Source organism: Botryllus schlosseri, chromosome 4 (genome assembly GCF_051294905.1).
Source record: "Botryllus schlosseri isolate E-star chromosome 4, Bs_hap1, whole genome shotgun sequence".
Taxonomy (NCBI): domain Eukaryota; kingdom Metazoa; phylum Chordata; class Ascidiacea; order Stolidobranchia; family Styelidae; genus Botryllus; species Botryllus schlosseri.
This window is the reverse complement of record NC_137239.1, coordinates 6,557,952-6,581,192: the sequence shown is the minus strand read 5'-3', so window position 1 is coordinate 6,581,192 and position 23,241 is coordinate 6,557,952. Positions and strand designations below refer to the sequence as shown.

At 40.1% G+C, this 23,241-nt stretch overlaps 1 protein-coding gene across 1 annotated transcript; it reads left to right on the top strand.

The window, feature by feature from the left end:
• Positions 1-270: 270 nt before the first annotated feature.
• LOC145436937 (chymotrypsinogen A-like) lies at positions 271-19,859 on the top strand. The gene is made up of 9 exons (XM_080314127.1): positions 271-350; positions 455-568; positions 1,384-1,518; positions 7,474-7,622; positions 10,889-10,980; positions 11,192-11,330; positions 14,652-14,757; positions 16,654-16,829; positions 19,519-19,859. Exons 1-9 carry the CDS (start codon positions 275-277, stop codon positions 19,717-19,719), a joined length of 1,188 nt encoding a protein of 395 aa, XP_080170253.1. The 5' UTR covers positions 271-274; the 3' UTR covers positions 19,720-19,859.
• The last annotated feature ends 3,382 nt before the right edge of the window (positions 19,860-23,241 follow it).

The following is a 23,241-nucleotide window of genomic DNA, read 5'->3' as shown; positions in this document are numbered from 1 at the left end:
GAATTGCTATATCTAAGTACGTCGTACGTGCTCCGAAGCCAATGCCTTTCATTATGATTCCTACTGTAGACACTGAGACCAGGACTAGTTTTATTTTAGGGTATTGTTCAGCAGTAACCTACAATATATTGCATAAATCTTTATTCAGACCAAAATATGGTGTTATGCGACAAAGTAGTTGTGTTTATATATCGACATTAGGCTTGCATTTACATCCGTATTATAAATATCTATTGTATTTCATTTACTGTATCACTCGTTTCAATTCAGGATCATGCCAAGGTGTAATAGAATCAGCATAGGTTTAGCGATATTGGGGATATTATCTGTGCCCGTTGCCAAGTGCTATCGTAAGTCACGCTATTGTACTATAGTACTGTTTGTATGACTCCGTTTCACCAAAATAGCTCCTGCTATTCCCTCTATGACCTTGACTATGATTAATGTATTTTAGGATGGTCAAAATGCAGCGTGTCTTGCGGAGGGGGATACCAGCTGAAGAGACAGTCTTGCGCAAGAGGTTCCCCTTGCTTCTTGCGACGGGAATGCAACACTGCTCCGTGTATAGGTGACAAATTCTAGAAACAGTAGTGATTTCTTTGATTAATGTTGCGGTGTCGAATGGTGCTCGTAAACATTGGTAATAATGCAGAGGTTTATGGATGCAAATAATATGTTAAAGTTTCTTAATATGGCTTGTTGCGAAGGTTTTCGGCTAACTCTGATCAGCAGCGAACGTCTATAAATACTACCCATTTGCGTATGGGTCAATTAGATTCATTTCTGATTCCTTTGCAGTGTGTCGGCTTAGATTTGTTGTCTCCATATCACTTTTTCGTGTCCAAATGCTTATAAAGCTCTTTCATTTTAAACTACGCGTTGTGAGTGGACAGTGGGCGCCACTGCGTGTATTATAAATGAATTATAATACTGCTGGTGCCTTTGCAGTGTACGGTGAATTTCGGAAAAATGGATTTCGCCTCCCTGAAAATGTTTCCTCCCCAATAACTATGCTTCGAGTGCATGGTGTGGATGCTATATGGTACAACCAATTGAGGTTTGCAGGCTTCCGCGTTCCCGTCGATAATATAACTCTTAGTGGAAAGGACCGTACAACTCCAGTAGCCTACTCGAGAAATTTATCTCTCACTGCTCGACATGAATCATAGCAAATGATATTCGAGTCGGATTCAAGCACTCGCATCATAGTACCCAGCCATACCCAACAACGAGTGAAATATTGCATACATTCCATCGTTTTTTTCAGCTGTTGAGGGCTTTCAGGAAATTATTGTGCAGGCTACCTACAACCCATACACATTGTCGAGTGCCTGCCTAGCTGCGTTGACACGAACCCAGCTAATTCATATCTATTGATTTCAGATTGGGGTAGATGGCAGAGATGTTCCAAAAGTTGCGGGGGTGGACACCAATTCAAAGTGGACTGGTGCCCGATTGGAAATGTTGATACGTGTCCCAAGACTTATCGAAGCTGCAACACTCAATCATGTCCTCGAAGTAAGATTATGCATGTGTGATTGAGCATAGAAATAGAATCAAGAAGTAGGGTTAAGCGTCGGCGTTCGGTTTTGTGGTGGACCAAGATCTGAATGGTATTCGTGTATTTTTCGACTGCAATGGTCATTTTTCGTATCTGCCAACTTCTAGCACGGTCCACTTCTAGGCTTTTCAGGACATCGCATACGCGGATAAGGTGGCGAGAAGGAGCCTAGAGAAACCTTCAAAACTTGAGTAATTTGTAATTCATAAGTTGAGTTAAACCATTTGGCACACGCCTGTGTGTTGTTGCCGATTCTTTTCATGCTGCCAATGTAGTAATGGGAGATAAGTTTAAAAATGATGATCCTCTACAGTCTGCAATCGTATATTACCATTCAGGTTTACTGCGTATAATTGAGGTAATTATTTCTCTGATGTTGGAAAATAAGTCAGTAGGTTAAACACTGCTTGTGGCACAAGGCTTATTACAACATCGCGGACTGTACTGATGCGTGATGTTATCCAATGTTTGTTTGTTGCTGTTTGCTAGTGACCCGTCCCCAAGGTACTCGTTGAAATGTGCAGCAACTAGCATACATATCCCTTGCTTCAAGGCCTTTAGATCACTATAATGGTGAATCGATGATATTTATAAGATCGCGAAGGCTCATCAACCCCGTCACGAATGTGGTGACATCAGAACCACTGGCCATGTGGTATGTGTCATGTATATCTGCAACATTACCTCATTCACTCCAGCACACCGCTGTTTATCCTAATGGTATTTAGCTAGGGCTGGGCAAAATCGAGTACCTGAGTGATTCGATTCTGAATCACATAAAATGCTTCGAGTCGAGTCGAGTAATCGAGTATCACTCATTATGACGTCATAGCAGAATATTATTTGTCAAAGTTCAAATATGTACCTTTTAAGCGACCACAAAGAATATAATGCCGGTTATCCATCATATTAAGGATACTTTGTTATTTTTTTCGACCACACCGATTTCATTGCACTTGGTGACAATATTGTGGGATGATCATTACTTCGGAAATGTGCTATTTCCAGTAACGTTCGTAGCTTTGTACTTCATGTTTCGCATGCTACAATACGGCCAATCAAGGTTTCAAGGCTTCAACAGTGAAATTAGCATAAACTCATTGATCGTTGATAAACTCCTCGTTGATAAATCGACTTTCAGTGGCGAGGAGCGTATAATTTCAGTACTCGAAAAATCGTCTTTTACTACTCGACTCGAATCATTAAAATTAATACTCGATTCAGAGTTGAGTACTCGAATCATCGTGCCCAGCCCTAGTATTTACTATAGGAATTAAAAAGTAGGGATGTTGTGAACGTGAGGTTCAAGTTCGCGTCCTGTGTGTGAATCATGGAAATTTTGAGGTTCACGTTTGCAAACGAACCTTGATATGTTCTGCACTCTGAACTTTTTCATATATTACAATTTTCACGCCATTATAACATCTTTGGTTGAAATTTATTGCATTTCAACTACGGGCCACTCTATGCATGGTGCTGGCAGCATAAAAAATTAACACGAAATGAGCATGAACCTTGACAATCTCAAACAATTTACCGCTTTACCGCAATCACACAACATCAAGAGCGACATACGCTACATGTAGGTAGTCAACGAATGATGCTTATTTAACCGATCAATGAAATTGATATCATTGTCTGATGTGGAAAAAACCGTGCGATTGGGGTGTTGGCGACTGCTGTATAACTTGCAGAGGTGGTCAAAATAGTCAAGAAAGCTACTCAAGTAGAAGTAGCGATGAAAAAATCTACTTGAGTATGAGTAGAAGTACGTCTTTATTAGAAGATCTAAAACTACTTGAATCATAAGTAGAATTGACTGAATTTAAATCTACTCAAGTAAGTAAGTAGTTGTAAAAACAATCGTAATTCGTTCGCATCCAGTGGTTCCCAACCTGTGGTACGCGAAGGTCTTCCAGGTGGTACGCGAGTAAATTCTGTTTTTTTCGACCGAAGGGAGTTACTAGTTCAGGTGACGTTGATTTTAAGTTTTTTGAAGCCGTCGTCTCACGCTATTTCCCAGCTGCTAATTTTCCGTTATATGTGGGAATGCGAGCAAGGATTTTCATCCCTGATGACTATCAAGTCGAAGAAACGGAACCGACTTGTTGCGCCCATACATGACTTTCGATGCGCTGTAAGCAAACGTATGCCACGCATCGACAAGCTAGTGGAAAATAAACAAATGCAGCCATCGCATTAAATAAATTCACTTTTGTTGTGTGTTTTTATTTCATTATGTTGTTCTTCTTGTGACTGGTGGTGAAAAAAAACAATTTCATACATCCCATCAACCCTGGCTGATATAATGCCTAGTTAAGGGGTGTCAAACTCAAATTACATCACGGGCCGGATCGAAGTCATGACATCTCTCGTGGGCAGGACCAGTCAACGGAATCCAAAATGTTGCTCGTGCCATTTCTTCTCGCTGGAATACTTTATTATCAAGCATATATAGATAATACACGGATCGTAGGGGTTTCATTCTAGCGAGTCGCAACACCAATATTTGCGAGCAATGAAATTGGCGAAAATACGATGTTTGTCCGGTTGAATACAGTTAAGAACCACTAAAACGATGGCATTACCAGCGATACAAGTAGACATATTTCAGTGTTCCCTTTGCTTTAGTCCAGGGGTGGCCAACCTGCGACCGTAAGAGGGAATTTGTTCGGCCGTAGACACGCAATTCAATTAGTATGTGTTGGCGGCCGTCGACATGCAAGTCGAATTTACGAATTGACTTCCTATTTCTTGAACGATTTTAATTAATCTTGGAATTTTCTTCGCGCTGCGCGCGATTCAATGCAACCACATTTTCGATTTTAATATAGTAACACCCTTTGCAATCACATCCCCACAATACAGATGCGAACATCAGTGAAAATGATGCGCCTCACATGGAAATATCAGATCGGAATCGTGTGCTCCTCACTATACTAACAATCCTGATCGGAGGTCAAGAAATAACAGCATGCTACAAAGTGACTAATACCAATTGGCCCACCCGAAGATGCATCATAATTTATAACTTGCTTTAAATTTTTGAAAACATCCCTACAACAACTCTCACCAGTGAATCTGATCACACGGGATGAGACAGGATGAATGTTTTATGGTATTATGTAGGACTACTAATATCAATGACGAAATTCATCGGTGAATCTGGAGTTTTTTCGCGCTTCGCGCGACTATGAGCACTTCCTTCCTTCACATTACCAGTAACCACTCGCGATTTTGGTGCGCATAGTAAGCCTATCATTAAATAGATTAGTCCGGAGTTCACCAGAAATGGACATAGACACTTCCTGGGTATTTGGCGTCCAGCTCGTTCATTACGACTATGCCCTAGAATGCGGCAGAGTAGTCGAAATGTGGCCGTAAATGGCAAAAAGGTTGGCCACCCCTGCGTTAGTCATAATCTGGCGTTAGCCATGCGTATGCGTTGTTATTAGTGCGGACAAATCGACAAATTCTCTGGTCCGGCTCCGATCCGGTAGTTCAATTCTCTGGTCCGGCTCCGATCCGGCTCCGGCCGCATCAGGAAAAGTACTGATCCGGCTCCAATCCGGTTCCGGCCACAAATGAAAAAGTCCGGCCAGAAATCCGGCCCTACTCGGTCGGTACGGAGGTTCCGTGAATTGATAAATATGCCTCGTTTATGTTCACACTGGCTTGGTGGTTATTTACGTGTGGTTGGTAGTTATATAGTTATAAAAGTTATGCTTATCCATAAATATTCTAGCCGGATCAAAAAAGTAGTGATTCGGCTCCGATCCGGTCCGGTCAAAATTGTAAAAATCCGGCCGGATAGCCAATCCGGCTCCGGTCCATGCTCCGCACTAATTGTTATGAATACAAGATATTTAACTATCAACGCGGACGTTGTAATTTGGTTTATTACTGTGGATGTGATGGATAATATAATCTTTTTTCAATGTACTCAGAATTGCTATGCGGGCCGGATAAAATCGTCCGGCGGGCCGGATCCGGCCCTCGGGCCGTATGTTTGACATCCCTGGCCTAGTTTAATAGAATTTGTTTCAATACACCTCGCATAGGTCAAATACGTGAGTATGACGTCATAGATAGTGGAAACGCACGTAACGTATATAGGTGGTACGCGAGCACTCCATAAAACCTCAAAATGGTACGTGGATGGAAAAAGGTTGGGAACCACTGGCATAGACAGTCAATAGCTGCAAGTTGAGCTATGCTGAAGGTGTAGACAGCTTTATTCATATTGATGCATCCCAGGAGGGGTCATTTTTTTTGACAAAAGAAGCAGTCGTCCGCATCTACTGTGATGTAAATGATAGCATTGATATGGAAATGCGATACTAATTCTTTGTTTACTCGAACACCCAGTTTTAGAGAATATCATGGCATGGCGCCAGCCCTAGGTTAAGGGGCCCCCAGTTCAGTCGAAGATCAATACGGAGAAGTTGTGCCGCATACCGCTTTAACACTTTGCGGGATTAGTATACGTTAATAAAAATATGGAAGATCGTAAAAAATCGGAAAATATAAGGCATTGCTTTTATACTTCACCATAACATGTATGTTTTCCCGACAATAGAACTGAAACTATAATTAGAACCCAATGTATAGTACTCGTAATTGAAAGAAAAATACAATTACTACTTCTAAAAATCGGAATATATATTTCATGTCTTTTGTCCAGAAATTTTCAGCGGTGGTCTGCTAAAACAGGTCTAACGTTGGAAAAATTCAAAGTCCACTTTTCCAGTTTAGGACACGTCATGGGCTGCTAGGTATGATAAGATATTGCAAGATTGCGAAACGATGGTTCCAAACAATATTGGCCCATACTTACTGTGATGAGATATTTGGTATAGGCGGCAATGCGGTGTGAACGGTACCACGTAACCCGATATCTAAATTATATTCAGCGATACTTTCGGTAAAACATATTTGTCACTCCATATCTACTGTACGCGAAGTGCAACGAAGATTTTGGGTATTACATGACTTTTATGAATATTAAATATTTGTACTACGTGATAACAACCCCAAATTCCCTAGGTTATCTTTCTTATTTGGCGATTAAACTACTTCTACTTGACAAAATGAAAATAGCGAAAAGTAAGTACGTAGTTCGCAAAATATTATGAAGTAGAAGTAGAAGCAGCGAATAACAGATACACTTGAGTTAGTGCCAGAAGTAGAGGAAAGCTACTTGAGCACTTCGAAAAAGTAGAAGTACTTCGTTACAGACCACCTTTGATAACTTTTTAATGGGGTAAAACCTGTTTTACACCCCGCTCAATATCAACGGCACAGACAGCGATAGCGACACTTAGACACCGAATACATTGTCAGGTTTGACCTAGACCGTTACGGCGTAAGCTTATGTTCTCTTGTAAGTCCTCGTCGAAATTGCTGGCAAAGCGACGGAAGACATTGGTTTTGTGGGCTTATTATAAGATCTGATTGTTTCAGTTGCTACATTTGGCGACGTTTAAAAAGTCGGTAGGTACGTCAGCGTTGTGGCAATATGTGGCACGAGCCATCGCTAGGTATCGTGTACATTAATGTATATAATTTCGCTGAAATGTCCTACCCAAGTGTTTGGGGTTTATCCAGTTTCCTCCTCGCCATCTCATCCACGTAAGTGGTGCCTTATAAAATCCTAGAAGGGGGCCATGCTACAAGTCGGTAGTTACGGAATAAAAATGAAGAAAATGGCCTGGTGTAAATGACAAAGTAGTCGGTAAACCCATGAATATCTCAAACAAACAACCAAGCTGAAATGTGGGGTTCGATGTGGCAATATGACGTCACGTGACGTCATGCGGTTCACGTTCGCGTTCACGCAGAACCTTTCAAAAAGGTTCGCATTCACACGAAATTGAACCTATCCCTAATATCTATATATTGCATATTTTCAGTCCAGAGTTGTCCTTATCGATATGAATATCGGTACAAAGACGAATCGGCGTGTTGCAGAAGTACTGATGACGATTGTGGAGTAACTTGGGTCAGATCTGGAAAAATCATTGGAGGAGAGGAAGCTGCACAGGGCCAATGGCCATGGGCGGTAAGTTTTTTCTTGGCGTAAAAATGCAAATTTTGGCTGTAGGAGCGTCGGTGAATACATAACAGCGTAATTGCTCAACTCTAGTAATTACAGTTTTCTCGAAGGATGACTACCGGCGAACTAAATTGTAATTTAAACTTAGCCAAATAGAGGATGGTGCGAATTGCCAACAGGCGATTATTACCAAATCGATTTGTTGATAAAACAACATCAACAATAACAATAACAAATGGTAACATGCTTTGGTTATACGGTATTGACAATCGTTCGACATAAGTATTCATTTTATATCAGTCAAATTATATCCGCCCGATATTCTCGGTGTATTATTTTTGATCTGTAGATAAATAAAGACGATGAGAAGTCTCTTGATCGCGACCACGGGAATCCAGAATCAACATGGGTCGAACCTGAACCCGTAACCCTTTAATGTTAATGTTGCTGTCATGTTATCATCTTAGACTCGTGGTAAAAAAGAAACGTGGTTTCTCTGGCGGACTTGGACAACAAGATATATTTCTAAATAGACCTAACTAGAACAGTTATTCTCATCCTTTTTCACCACGTAGACCGAAAAAACTTCAAAACGAATGTTGCGGATCGGTGAAACCTCCAAAATCAATATTGACCCTATACATTTAATTACGACAACTGTATTCATTTAATGCTGCCTCTATGTCACTAGATATTTATACGTGGTTGTATTGAATTTTCTTCGAAGCGAAGCTCTCGAAATCCTGTTGAAAACCAGTAACTTTAATGTGCCTACTCGTAATTTCGTGAAAGAAATGAGACTTTGCTGTTTGCTGTGGTGTAGCCTCTACTAAATTGCCAAGTGTCGCTTAACTGCACTGTCGGAATTGATCGAAGATTGTTCGAAAGTACATATAGCTCTCACTTTTAAACTATCCGAAACGAGTTGCAGACTAACTTGAATAGTTTTGCGCAACACTTGAACTCGATGATGAACCAAGAGTTCTCTATTATACGACTCCTTGCAGGATAATAAGTTATGAACTTCGGAATCAATATAAAACGTGATGTTTCATTTCTCCAATAAATGAGCAAGCGTGGAATTCCTTACATTTTGGTATTGGGGTATATAATTTATGGCGAACCGGTAGGAAACATTCCACGGACAGTTGAGAAGCATTGAACTATAGTAAAATGCCAATAGTCCAATTTGATAAATACCTCTTTATTTAATAATAACTGGGATGTACCAGTTATAACTGACCGCGAAATCAGGAGCAACCGCCCAGATATAATCGTCAAACTAAAAAAGAAAAGAGAATGCTTATTCATTGAAATGGCTGTCCCAGCTGATCACAACCTACTGCAAAAAGAATCAGAAAAACACTCCAAATACGCAGATCTCAAAATGGAATGAGAGAAAATGTGGCGATGCAAAATAAACATTGTACTGATAGTCATTGGCGCTACAGGGGTCGTGAGCAAAAAAAATCATGAGACATATCCAACAAATTCCGAATAACGCTCGATTTGACATGATCCAAAAGATCACATTATTGGGCACTGTGCACATTCTTCGGAAGGCCTTGAATGCACCACTGGACTAAAATTACACTTGTGAATCACAGCATGATTTCTGTAATTTCGATTCTTCATCATCTCTATTCTCTACTCTTCATCATCTCTACCTCTGCTTTGTAACCCTTGCCAATTCTTCATCTGCTGCAATTCTGTAATCTGATTTCTCCATGTATTGCATAGGAATAACAATTTGAATGTATTACTGAAATTTTGAAAGTTTACTCCAATCTCGCCATTTTCCTTTGGGGGCAGGTTGCTCCCCGGATTATGTGTGTATTTACCAGTTTTACTGTGAATAAAGAATATAATTACAGGTTGCCCTGAAAATGCTACAGGAGGAATGTATAGTGTGAAACGAGGCAAGCTGGGTGTAAAACATTTGTCATTTATAAGGAAAAAACTCCAACTACGTGCTACAAATCGAGCCCAATAAGATCACACAAAGTATAGTTTCATTGCAGCTTTATATTTGTATTCAATGATGATGGATACCTTTTGAAACGAGAATTCGTTCGCCACTTATACAATCGCCTTTGCGGGTTGTAACCAAGTCACAAGGCTCCGAGTAACAAGTCAATCTCACTTTTATAGTTTTGAATACAATTTACAATTCGCTACCGAGTCAAGTCCAGGTCCAAGTCAGCGAGCAGAGGGTCGAGTCTGTGCTAAAGTCTTGTTAAATCTATCTTTATAACTGTGATTGGTGATATCAAATGGTTTGGATTTATAATGTACTGATTTTCCTCAGTTTTAGAAGCTTCTGGTAGCATTTTCAAGTACCAGTACCAATAGATGAAATTCCATAAGTGTGGTTACTTCACTATTCTTCGATATTACAATGAAATGTTGTTCTTGGCCGTTTGAGTCTCGAGTCATGCGGAATGACTCGAGTCCAAGTCGAGTCATCTCCGCATTTTGAGAAAATGACTCGAGTCAAGTCGAGTCATCATGACTCGATGAAAACAAGGCACGTAGGCTATAGCCTTTTCCTTCACAATAACGCGGCCATGTTGTTGAAGTTTTTATGAAGCAGCTATAGTTTGTTCATCATGTATTTCGTACCTCAACATGTCCTAAATCAATCATAAATCATCATCTGCCAACCTGCCAACAAGGCGCTTTCAGAATCCCCGCCGGTAGCAGACGCCTTGATCTCTTAATCAGCAAGCCGCTGCTGTCGTGATTATTGAAGCATAGCCTATTAGCCAATCAAGAGCTATGGCGGTACCCCATTCTTGGGCAGCTACTTTCAAACGCTTTGACCGAAACGTAAACGGCTTTCCTGTGAGATTCTTTCGGGCTCATTGTTGTTTTTTCTCTCAATAATCTCTAGAATGAGATACTCAGACGGAGCAGTTTCAAGATTTTTCAAATTTTGGACAACCCTATGACTTATTAGGATGCACTCAGAATTGATACGAACAAAAATGGATTTCTTTTGCATTTCTTCTGCGAATTCAGTAGCCTAATTCTAATTCTGATCATAATTTTAACCCTAATTTGGAATCGCCTAAAATGTTCAAGTCATCTGCCTCTGCTCTTTGGTACACATCACCTAAAAAATCAACCGACATAACAAGACACTACTTACCCGATGACATAGCAATATATGCAACCACACCACAATGACGGGTATGATATTACATACTTCCGTAATTCTGAAGTTCAGCTGGTACCCGCTCCTTTCTTACAATGAAAATCATGCATTCCAGGCAGCACTAATAAGACACGAAACCGGATCCCTGTACTGTGGCGGGAGCCTGATACATACCCGTTGGGTCGTGACTGCTGCTCATTGCATTGCGTGAGTACATGTTCCTCAATGTTATGCTTAACTTAAATACGCGCTCCTAATGAATCGGTTTTACTACTGTGATAGCTAATGCGATCAAAGCTATTTGCTGCATGAACATGGTCCGCACGCAAATGGCGTGTTCACGTAATGTTCCTTACGTCGAGATATATTCTTTGTGACTTAATTTAGCAGGCTTCACATAACCATTCTATATTTGCAGTCACCCGCAGCCTACTTATGTCTTACTTGGTTCGAATACAATCCGAAGTCTGTCAGCGCAGTACCAAGCCATCAGAGTTGTACGATTCTATACCCGACGGGATTATGTGTTACCGTACAATGACATCGGCTTACTAAAGGTGAAATTTGAATACTGACATTAATATGCGTGTAGATTTCAAATATACAAGCAATTCAAATAATATATCTTGAGTGACGGGGTAATAAAGCCAAATCCATAACAGCGGTTTTTGTAATACGCTGATCAGGTAATTCACCAATGCATTATGAATTTATGTGATGTAATGTAGAGCAATGCTCATCAATCGATATGGAGACGGACTAAAACAGTGGTTCCCAACCTTTTTCGTCTCGTGCACCCCTTTAACTAATATCTGGGCTAAAATGCTCATGAGAAAAAGTTAACAGTCACTAAAAAATGTGCTTTTTAACGCACAACCCTTTGTTGACTATGCAATATATGCCCAAACATATTCAGGTATGACCAAACTATTGTGAATGCGGGCCGCATTACACCCTGGTAAAGTTTCGCGGGCTGCTTCCGTATCAATTATTCAACACTAGGTGTACTGTTATTTGGAGACTGACTAAATCAGTTGACATTAGGTCGCCACTTTCCGATGTGGCAAGATTGCACTAAATGTTGCCTATTTTCTTTACTGGTCGGGTAGCTGCTGGCGGAAAAGTAATCACCAAGTTTGCCTTTGATGGCTTCGAGTTGAATCGACGAATTACGTTTTAGTTTTTCAAGTTAGCTCAGATGTTGGCTTAACAAAGGTAATCATTTTAACCAGCGGCCTTGTGCTGAATTCAGTATGACTTTTCCTGTTGAGTAGCAATTTGCTCGAGAGGCTGTCGCGGGCCCAACGAAATCGTCTCGCGAACCTCATTTTATCAGTGTGTCGAGTTTCTACGAAAAGCATTTAAACATACATCTAGCTTAAAATCCGACAAGATAAACATACAATGGCAAGGAGCTGGTTTCATACTCAGCATTTCTACCACAAAAAATATGAAACGTTGTGAACCAAGTATATCGTCCGATACAACCCAAATGCCAGATTTCCCTTAATATTTCAAAATTCCCCTTAAGGAAGGGAACTCCCCAACCCCGTTGAGAAACACGGCACTAAAATATACATAGGTTGCACCGATGTCAAAAGGTATGCAAGGGTATATCACAAACGTGTTACACTGAAGCAATGGCTTGGAACATGGAGTGTTCGCCTTCTCTCTGAGTTCCTGAAGATGCTGGCCTAATTTGTACCAGTAGCCTTACAAAATTGGCTGTGAATAGGTCTTGACGAAGGAGCTGATATTTCTTAGTAATGAGCTTCCCATTTGTATGTATACGTTCTGCCAGGAGTGAAACTGCGCAATCAACATGAACAATAAACATGTTACTGTCCTTACAACGTTAACGCGCAAACACCTTGGATGAATGCTTTTTAGTTAACTGCGTGGATTCGTCACAACGACTTAAGGCAGTGTTTCTTAACCGTTTAGCGCTTGTACACCTCGAGCTTTCAACAAAATTTCTCGTCCAATGTCCATTTTCGACACAACTTCTGAGTGTACCTTTATTCGAATCAAAAGGACCACCGACAACGCGAAAGCATGATTGAAATGAATAAATATGCTCGGAAAATATTTCAAATTTATTGGTTTTATAAAAATAATTTCGGGCTCTATAGCTATGCCTAATTCCCCAATGCATCCCTTACCTCAATGGTCCACGGGCCCTTGGTTAAGAACCCAGAGGTCGTTTTTCTTTACCTTTTCCCCTGCAGTGCCCCTTTTCGAACTTTGCTTAGGTCCCGCTCCCTCACCCCTCATATTTTAAGGATGGTAGTGAAAATAAGGGGTAACTGTTTGAAGTCCGGACGGTCTTTTCGGGTTTGGACTTCACTTTTGGAAACCGCTGGAATCGCGCCCGAGGACCATTCAAATAATTAACGCTATATTAATTGTATGCGAGTATATTACGGGCTCATACGATCTGATTCGATCCTGGTGTACATATCTCGAATTAACTAACACGACTAGTCACGCGCGGGCGTTAAGTGTATTGGGTTTTGTTTTATTGCTTTGTATGACTAGTAAATCAACTGAGATAGTGGTAGAGATATTTGCTCATATTGAATTTAGTGCTTCCACCAGGTATAGACTCACTCTAACAATAATGTATTTTAAACAAAGAAATCCACAACATATCTTCAACGTTTCATGTGAGGTAGCGGTTCACACCTCTAAACCGAATCATCCTGCATGATACGACGAAGAAATATTATGAAGATTTAATTTTGTAGCTCTCAAATTCAGATATATTTAGTTAATTATTTCGACCAAAAAGCTTCAAAGCATATTAAATGTACAAAACACTCTCACTGTTAAAAGTGGTGCAGTGCCTCATTCTTCGATTTCGACACGCTGTTCGATGCGGGATATAGAAAACCTATAGTTCGAATAATTTTGTGGGGGAAACAGCCCGAGCTAGCGTAACGTGGTATTGTAACGGGGAATTTGCGCGCAAATAATTTTACATGAATTATAATAAACCTCTGCATACATGGAAAGAAGTTACAAACATTGTCCTCATATATTTCGCGCGTAATATCGCGGCGAAATATTTAAAAATGTGAGAGATTTGGTCGAATGTTAATTTGCAAGGAGAACTCGGAGACATAGAAGACATAGCAGTTTCATTCCCGGTTTTAATGGTGTTTCGACTACATTGGTCAGTCTACATCAGGGCGATATTCTTTGTTCTTAATTCCCTATTTACCGACTTGGGTAGCACGTTCCACTGCTGGGCTTTTCATAAGAAACCGCTTATTCGGATCAGGGAGCGAGGAGGATAAATAAATCTCCAACACATAGGTAAGAATGCTGCAGTCGACCTCGGTCGGCTTGAACCCGCAACCCACTGGTGTTGCAGCTGTCGATTATACTAATGCGCTATCTCGCTACCGCTATATAGGACTGTTCTTCTAGTATCTAATCACGTGTTTCTACTTCACAATCTACCCTCTACTACACTCTACCGCACCATTTTTCTTCAGCGTCCATCATATAGATCTCCAGATCCCAACCCCCTCCTCTATAGCGGGCGCTGGCAACCAGGGTAAGAAACTCTGACTGAAGGGATTTACCACACCTAAAGGTTGAAGATCACTGGCTGAGAATGCTGTTGTTCTATATAAACACGCAGTGGATACATCCATATAAGGAATAAAACTGGTAACTTCGTAGTATCCAATTGGTCTTTTGTAAAGGATACAGCCGTTCTCCTGGATCTCTTTGCCATCTCGTACTCAATTGGAATCAAAGTTGCCAGTCAAAAATGCGTTGAAGTATCGCATATTTGTCCAATTCGTAAACGATAGTCCACGAAAACCTGGAAATATGAAAGATAAGTAAACGATTATATTTACTTACAGCTACAACACGACGCAGTCATCACGGAATATGTTAAACCCGTCTGCCTTCCAAGCGGAGAGATGGTTCCGGTTGACGCGACATGTCGGGTGATAGGATGGGGCCGAAGTACGAGTCATCATATATGTTGCTTTTACCGCGAATTTATATGTTCATTAATAGGGTTATAACTCAATTGATATCGATATCGTATTTTTGAGCCGTACTGATAAAAACCGTTAACTGTATAGCATCAATTCATTACCGACAACTCCAATAGTTGCATCCTATATTCAAAAGATTTGACATTTAGTAGGGATGGTGTGAACGTGAGGTTCACGTTCTCGTTCTGTTTGAGAACCTCTGAAATATAGAGGTTAACTTTCAGAAACGAACCTTGGTAGGTTTTGCACTGTGAACCTTTTTCATATACTGCAATTTTCACCTAATTATAACATCTTTGGTTGAAATTACTTGCATTTCAACTGCGGGCCATTCTATGCATGGCGACGGCACCATAAAACAACAACAACACTAAACGAGCATGTACATTGACCATCTCAAACATTTTACTTGCTTTGTTCCAAAATTTGCTGGAAATATCCACTTTCCGTTTGTGAATACTTAGTGACTCTCTGCCGTGATCTTGACCCGCAACCACACTACATCTATAGATTCCAGAACGAAATACACGTGTACGTGTACGTGTAGGTACTCAGCGAATGATGCTAATTTAACCAATCAATGAAATCAACCCCTGTGGCCGAATTCGTGATATCATCTCGTACACGCCTTTAATATTTGAACTGTCTATAGCCGAAGATGAATTATATTTCCAAATAACTTATACTGAAAGGTAATAACAGACCGTGGCGCACCATACCCTTACGGGAGATAAACGCCACTGCTAGTTTCTACCATACTACTACTAATAATAATAATATTAATGATATTGTTGTCTGATGTAAGAAATCTAGCTGGCGTACGGGTTCAATCTTGATTTCATGTGTTTATGGTATCATAGAAACCAAATCCGTGCGATTATAATGTTGGCTATTGTTGCATAGCTTGTTAATGGGGTAATATCGGTAACAGAAACCCGTTTTACTCTGTTCAATATCAACATAGCGATACTGAGACGCCGAAGACATCGTTCGGTCTGGCCAAGACCCTTAAGGCGTAAGCTTATATTCCCTGACAAGTCCTCGTCGGAATTGCTGGAAAAGCGACCGAAAATATTGATTTTCTGGGATGATTATATTAATTGATTGCTCCAGTTAATACATCTTGCGACGTTAAAACGTCGCTATGTACTTCAGCATCGTGGCATAATGTGGCCCGAGTCGGCGCTAGGTATCGTGTACAAAAGGCTATCACTTCACTGAAATGTATAGTGCATATTAGCAATATGACGTCACGTGACGTCGTGAGGTTCACGTTCGCGTTCACACACAACCTTTCAAAAAGGTTCGCGTTCACACGAACCGGAATCTTTCAGAGGTTCACACCATCCCTAAAATCTAGCTTAAGGCGGATTTCTAAAAATTGAGATTTTACCGGCTTTAAGGTCAATATAATGCGTGGACATGAAATAGAAAAACTGCATCGACACAATTACTTTTTCATAGTAATCAAGTAGATTTTGCCTTAGTGCTCTAATTACCCAAGGGTTTATGATGTTAGACTACTTTCGTTTCGACTTCTCACTTTTCAGTTTCAAATAGAGGAAATATAGTTTCTGTCCCGATTTGTATCGATACATATGACTTGGTCGAGTCATGCGTAATGAATCAAGTACCGGCCGAGTAAATACAAATATTGACTCGTGTCAAGTAGAGTCCTATTTCATATTTAAGAAAAAGAAACGAGTCCAGTCGAGTCACCGAAACAATGATATTTGCTTTGGACTCGAGTCATTACAACCCTGTTCATTTAACTTGAAAAGGCTCACTTCGCGTTAACTTACCAGAGTTTCGTTCAGACAGATGTTTCCGAAAGCCTAATTTAACCATTCCCGCATTTCAGCTGATCCCGAGATAAGGGAAAGCTCATCGGACGTACTAAAAGAAGCTCGAGTTAAGGTGTTTCCAAATGATGCATGCGTACAAATTTACAAAAAGGAAGGAATACTTTTATGGACGCGAATAAATGAGAAGCACATCTGCTCAGGAACACTCTCCGAAGCCCACGGCCCATGCCACGTGAGTAGATAGTGTTTGGTAAATTTCCGGTGGCTATACTTGACTGCTAGTTGTGTCTGGTACATCAATAGGGTCGTGGATTATCATTCTCTAATCGTCGCTTGCTTCATTATACTATCTTATTTTAGTTTTCATTCAGTGTGCAATTGTGCAAGCATCCTCTTTACATGGCCTAGGCCCTAGGCCAGAGGTCTCAAACTCAAATGTGCTCGCGGGCCAGTTTTCAAGTTTTGACGACGCCGCGGGCCGCAGCATTTATAGTAGGGTTACCATACGTCCTCTTTCAAGAGGATTTGTCCTAGTTTTTGAATTTTTTGAAAGTGTCCTCGGAGGACGCCCTTTTGTCCTCTTTTTTGAGAATTTTGGTCATATTTATAGCAAAACCCGACTAAGATGCCGTAAATTGTCATCGATGTGACGCTCCGGCGGGTATTTCGGGAGCTGAGTGGAAAGTTGACCTTAATTTATAGGGGTATTGTATATCTTTCCAAGTAGGCCTTATTTTGCGGGAATGAATTGTCCTATTGAAAGTGAGCCGATCAAGCAGACTGACAGTAAACGCACATTGTCAAAATGTAATTTACTCTTGTGTAAATTTAGGCCTTGCACGAAAAGAATCATCACATTTATAACTATTTGAATATAATTGTTGTTTTACTTGATATATAATTATAAGATATAGACACCATATGGGCGGACATAAGTATGATGCCATCATAAAAGCTATCGGTTATAATTTTGCAGCTACTATGAATATTTTGAATTTAACAGATTGATGATAGAGACTGATCTGAAATCAAAACATTTTTAGGTTGGGCATTGTAATTGTACCGGTAGTTCCAATCCAGGATTCGGGTATACTTCTGATAAGTAGGCTATTAATCTCATGGCCGAATATCTTCAAATATAGGAGCAGAAAAAATATAAATATAATATAAATATATTAATGAATGTGTCCTAGTGATTGAAATGTCGGAACGCTTAACGGCCCATTGTTGTTACATCGTTGGAGCGTACCACTACGGTACTCGGTACCTTTAAGTTTAAGTGGCTTTGATTACATGGTTTAGCGACCAAAGATGTAACTAACAGATTGCCAATGGTTGCCATAACTACTCGCTTAGTTAGCGAAATACCATGCTGCGACCTTCTGATCTATTACTATTTCCCTGATACGCGATTAGTTCGCTGCGTCCATGGTTCTAACAAATTCGCGGCATTCCGAGTAACTCCCAGTCCAATCGAGTCATTTTCATTTTGCCATCGAGTAAGCCCGAGTCTGAGTAATTCTAAAAAAGGTCGCGTCCATGTCCAACTCACAAGTTTCAGTCACGAATCGTCTAAGGGTCAGGTTTTGTCATCATGAATTGGAAATGTGGCGAAATAGTGAATCTTCCACTGCATGGTAGCGTTTACAATTGATGTGATGGTGAAATTTGATGAATATTTTCAGGCTTTCGGAGCAATTTAAGAGGGAATTTTCACTTTATAACCAGAAAAGATATATGTGACACTGATATATTGTCAAATTATTAAAAATCTAAAATGTCGTCGCGGGCCGCACAAAATGCTCTGGCGGGCCGCATGCGGCCCGCGGGCCGCGTGTTTGAGACCTCTGCCCTAGGCCAAGGTGGATGTCTGATTCCAAGTCGTTTCGACACCTTTCACTCTTTAATTGTATCGCATTTTTGTGGTGTAATCAACTGATAGAAATTGCTTATAATCGGAACTAGTTAGCATACCAGCAATCATGTCATCGGTAATGTCCTACGCCTGGAGGGCATGTTGGAGCTCGAACATAATGTAGTTACGTTTGATAAGTATGGCCATTGCACATCACATTCATTTTAAACCAGTGGTTCCAAACATTTTTCGACACGCCCCACTTTGTGACAGTGAAAAATTTCGTGCCATCATTATCGTGATATCAAAAAACATTAAAGACGGAAATGAAAATTCTAGCAATCCCAACGAATAGTTCGATGCCACTGAAGGTTATGGCTGTCGATGAGAGAATTCTTCAATATGAAATTCAGACAATAAACAAAGCAAAAACCACGGAACGAGAGTAAATCGCGCGAAGGGCGAAATATTATTAAGTTAACGGGGGCTTCGCCCCCTCCAGTTTGAGAAACACTGTTTTAAACTATTTGTTTCCATCACAGGTAATTGTACCCTCTTACGCCAACGCTGAATGAATTTCCATCGTTTAGCATGCCGAAAAATTGTTGTGAATCATGGAGCGATAGTGCATATTTACGTGTCGAGACATTTACAGTAGCTTTTAATCCAGAAGTATTGCCATATATTTGAGATGAACTTGTCATCAAATCTGTTGTAAAACCAGAGAATTATTCTGCACACCTATATAGTCAAATTTCCCAACGTAAATAACAATTCTTTCAAAAACAAAATTTCATGCTGCAATAACTTCGCTTGCCCGGTCGAAATTGAGACAAAACTGCTAAGTATCGATTTCCAGGCAACCCAACAACTTTGTAACAAATTCTATGTTATTTAGTCACAACTTTTGTACTCTAATAACTTCGCCTATACGGGTTGAAATTGAGTGAAAGATGATGTACAGCTTTAGCTTAGAAAACTAAACAATTTGATAGCGTAGCCAATGCGAAATGAAAAACAATATTAATTTTGAAAAACCCTCAAAGACCATGCATATTAATGACAGGGTGACAGCGGAGGCGCTTTGATCTGCCAAAGATGTACGAGCTGCGGATGGTATCTTGCCGGGATCGTTTCCGGGGGCTCACCAAAATGCGATGCCGCCAATTTCCCCGGTGTCTTCACAAATACGTACTACTTCGAAGATTGGATTCGCGAATACATCGGGACGCCGAGAGGAGAGAGTTTTGTGTGCTGGGTTACATGACGGATTTGCACCGGGGTTTATGTGCATTAGGACTGACAAACGGCGATAGATTTAATCGCATTTTACGACCATATTCTTCGACACAGATTTGAATACTGCGAGAACGACATGACTCAATAAATTCATTGCGGGATTCTTTATTTCTTCATGGTTAGTGGGTAGTGATGTTCAATATCAAGGTATTTCTATTTTTCCGGAATACGGTAATGGCTATGTTTTCACACTTCCCCCACATGTCTCTGATAGTTTTCAGTCCAAACTTCATACCTGTTACACTCATGTGTTTGTAAAGAAAACAGCAGTTTTAGGCAATATCTGCTTCACCTTTGTGACTGAAATTATCATTGAAATTTGATGTAAAAGCCCTGTATCACCGGACCTGAATAAATTTTCAGGCGATATCTCAATGAATGGCATTTATGTGTTTTTGCTGTACAGCGCGGTTTTGGGTGTTATAGCCTCAATAATGACGACAACTGTCGAGTTAATGGCGCTAGGCTTACTCAAATATAATATCTGGGAATATAGGAATACCCAGACAGTTGCAATTATGTTGTGTTAGCATCACACATACGCAATCGAACATTCATATTGATAATGAGAAGTCTTATTTAATGGATGTCGGTGTCTAAGATACCCCTTCGTAATTTTACCGCGGGTACCACAGCGTAGGCTCCTACAAACCCAGATAAAGAGAGTCGAGCTCAAAAATCCGTGCCAGAGACCTGAAGGTAGAGAAGTAGACTCTAATATTATATCCAAGCAAGGAAGCTTAACTATATATACGAAACATTTAAAGAGCTTGCTGGAGGTACAGTACATCAATATACAACTGAATAATAGATTCATATTGAAATTAACACGAATAATTTTGGCTGACACGCGTCAGGGTAATCGTCAGCAACTAGTAGAGAATTGCAAAGTACATTAGCTACAATCGCATTACAAAATATTACGTCACCAGCTTAGAATGAAATCTGAAATAAGAGAGCGTTCAATGCACTATTTTAAGATGGCACACACTGTCATAATATGTCAATGCAGATGACTTCCATGCACGCATTTTTACTGGCCGGCTTATGCCCTCGTCAGTGTCATCTGCTGCCGACACTTGATCCATCTGGACAAAACATACGCAGTGAGGTCAGCGATGAGGAGTCAAGATAAACCTTAGACACATATATACTTGCCAAAACCGGGGTTCGAGCTCGCTTGCATTAGTTTCATAACCTATGCGATCAACAGACCGGGCCACTAACAGTTGTTATCGAGAATAATATAACTGAATATGTTGATAATGCCCGCCAAATGTTTATAATATCTTTCGAGTATATAGCTATCCGTTTATGTCTATCCCAATACCCGTGGGTCCCGATCACAACTAGAGTATAGGGGCAGTTCATCCCAACCAATATTTATTTCAGATGAATCGTGAAGCATTTATAAATGTTATTTTTTTTTTAATATGTCACCGAGGGCTGCTTTTTGTTGTTACGGAATGTCAGCAATTTCTAATTAATATGATTGCAATTTTATATTTGTAAAACAACTTACGGAACACTGCCGATCGTACATGTGGCAGTCGCAAATATGTGTAGCCTACCTCGCTTTTAGGTATATCTCGATATTGATCGAGCAGAGGAATCAACTAAATCAGTTTATGACACCTGGTAAGCGAAATAAACTTGCATGTGTACATGTGCAGTGTATAGATATTACTTACGAGCATGGTCTTCAAACCATATGCAATATAACTTAACAATAATATGAAGCTATTGGCGATTAAGTAATCTGTTATAATGTATCCAATTGATATTTGTGAATGGAAGATCTGTGCTTCAACTGATTTGAAAAACTCAACCAATAATTGTCGTATCATCCAGCTGCTTGACTGCCAGAATTTTTGCCATCGTTTTAAAATTGTTATTAAGAAAAATACCGCACTATCGCTTCCATTATATAAACGGACATGATATTATTGTTGAGTTAGTTGCGAAAGAAGGAAAACAGAGGACAATATATTTTCGTATGCATAATATTATCGACCCAACACAACAATCATTCCCCCGCAGGCCCGCACTATCTCGAAATGGCTAAGACGCCGTGGTTAGCATTTTACAATTTTTAAGAGTATTTATAGCAGACAGCAGATTCGCCTGAAAATCCATTATTATATCTTCCGGTCACCCAACGGCATACCTGGGGCCCTCGACGCGCTTCTGAGCTGTCCGAGAAAATTGCCTTGGAATTTTGACTATGAAAACTATTTACTAATGTTAATCCATAGACAAAAACCCAGTGAATGAGCTGATCCAGAAATGCGTTTACTTTGAAGTCGAGTTTATTTGTGTACGGTGGTTACGTAATGTATGTATCTAATCCAGGTTCAAAATAAAGCCAATATAGCAAATTTTGTTGTAACAATTGAAGTTACTAATAACTGTTTCTATATTGCAGTTCAAATCTTGGTTGTTGCCACACCTGTGCTTTAAACTGATACGTCATGAATTTCCAAATCCAAACTCGTAAAATAATGCAACCAGCAGGGTACTTGAGCAATGAAAGATGCAGCTGAAAGCCAACATTTCAACAGGATTTCGAGCACTCAATATTTCTTTACTGGAGCCAGCTGTGAATCGGTCATTTTAGTGTGTAGCGAGCACCGAGCACGTCTCTGTGTTAAGGAATATAATTTGAGTCGGCATTATGAGAAAAAGTCATGCTATACTCGGCTGATGCGAATTTGCTAGCTAAGCTAACAAAAGAGCATGCTAGATTTTACCAAGCCACACAGAGATAGCAACGCAGCCTAATATTAACGCATCCACTTAGAAACATGTGTAAATAATGCAATTCACTGCTTTCAATTTAAAAAAAACTCCACGCAGCAGAACATTATCCAAACTTTTGCCTCAGCCCTCTAAGGTAATTTCTGTTTCACATTTGGCCCGTCTGGAAAAATAATTGCCCACCTCTGCCTTAAGGATATGAATGTATATTGGCAGCAATATTTCACGCTAAATGACACGAAAGGTATAGCTCGACTATAATGATTATTGATCAATGATCATACAACAAACACACAATGTGCAAGTTACTGAGGCTCTGTCTACGAGCAATTTTGGCAAATTTAGAACTCGCGTTTATCCGAAATTGCAATAAATGATATGGCCGCCAGCGTATATATTGCTGAAAAAATTCCACTCCACCGAACTGCGTGTTTGTAATGCGTTGTTTAATATACACCTTCGCGGAATTGTTAGACGTTACACGTACGTGCATCGAAATTATAACCTTTCATTATGGGTCAAAAGGTTCATAAAAGTAAACAATGAGAATGGAGATATATTCATTTAGGGACTGACTCAGCAGTACGATGGGCAGGACCTACGGCAGTCAGGACCGTATCTGCCGCAACCCCCCAAAACCCCCAATTGGAGGACAGCTCGAAGGGGCCCAAAATTAACTCGTGAATTAACTTAAACTATTATTGTTTTTTTTAATTTATGCAATTTAAAAATA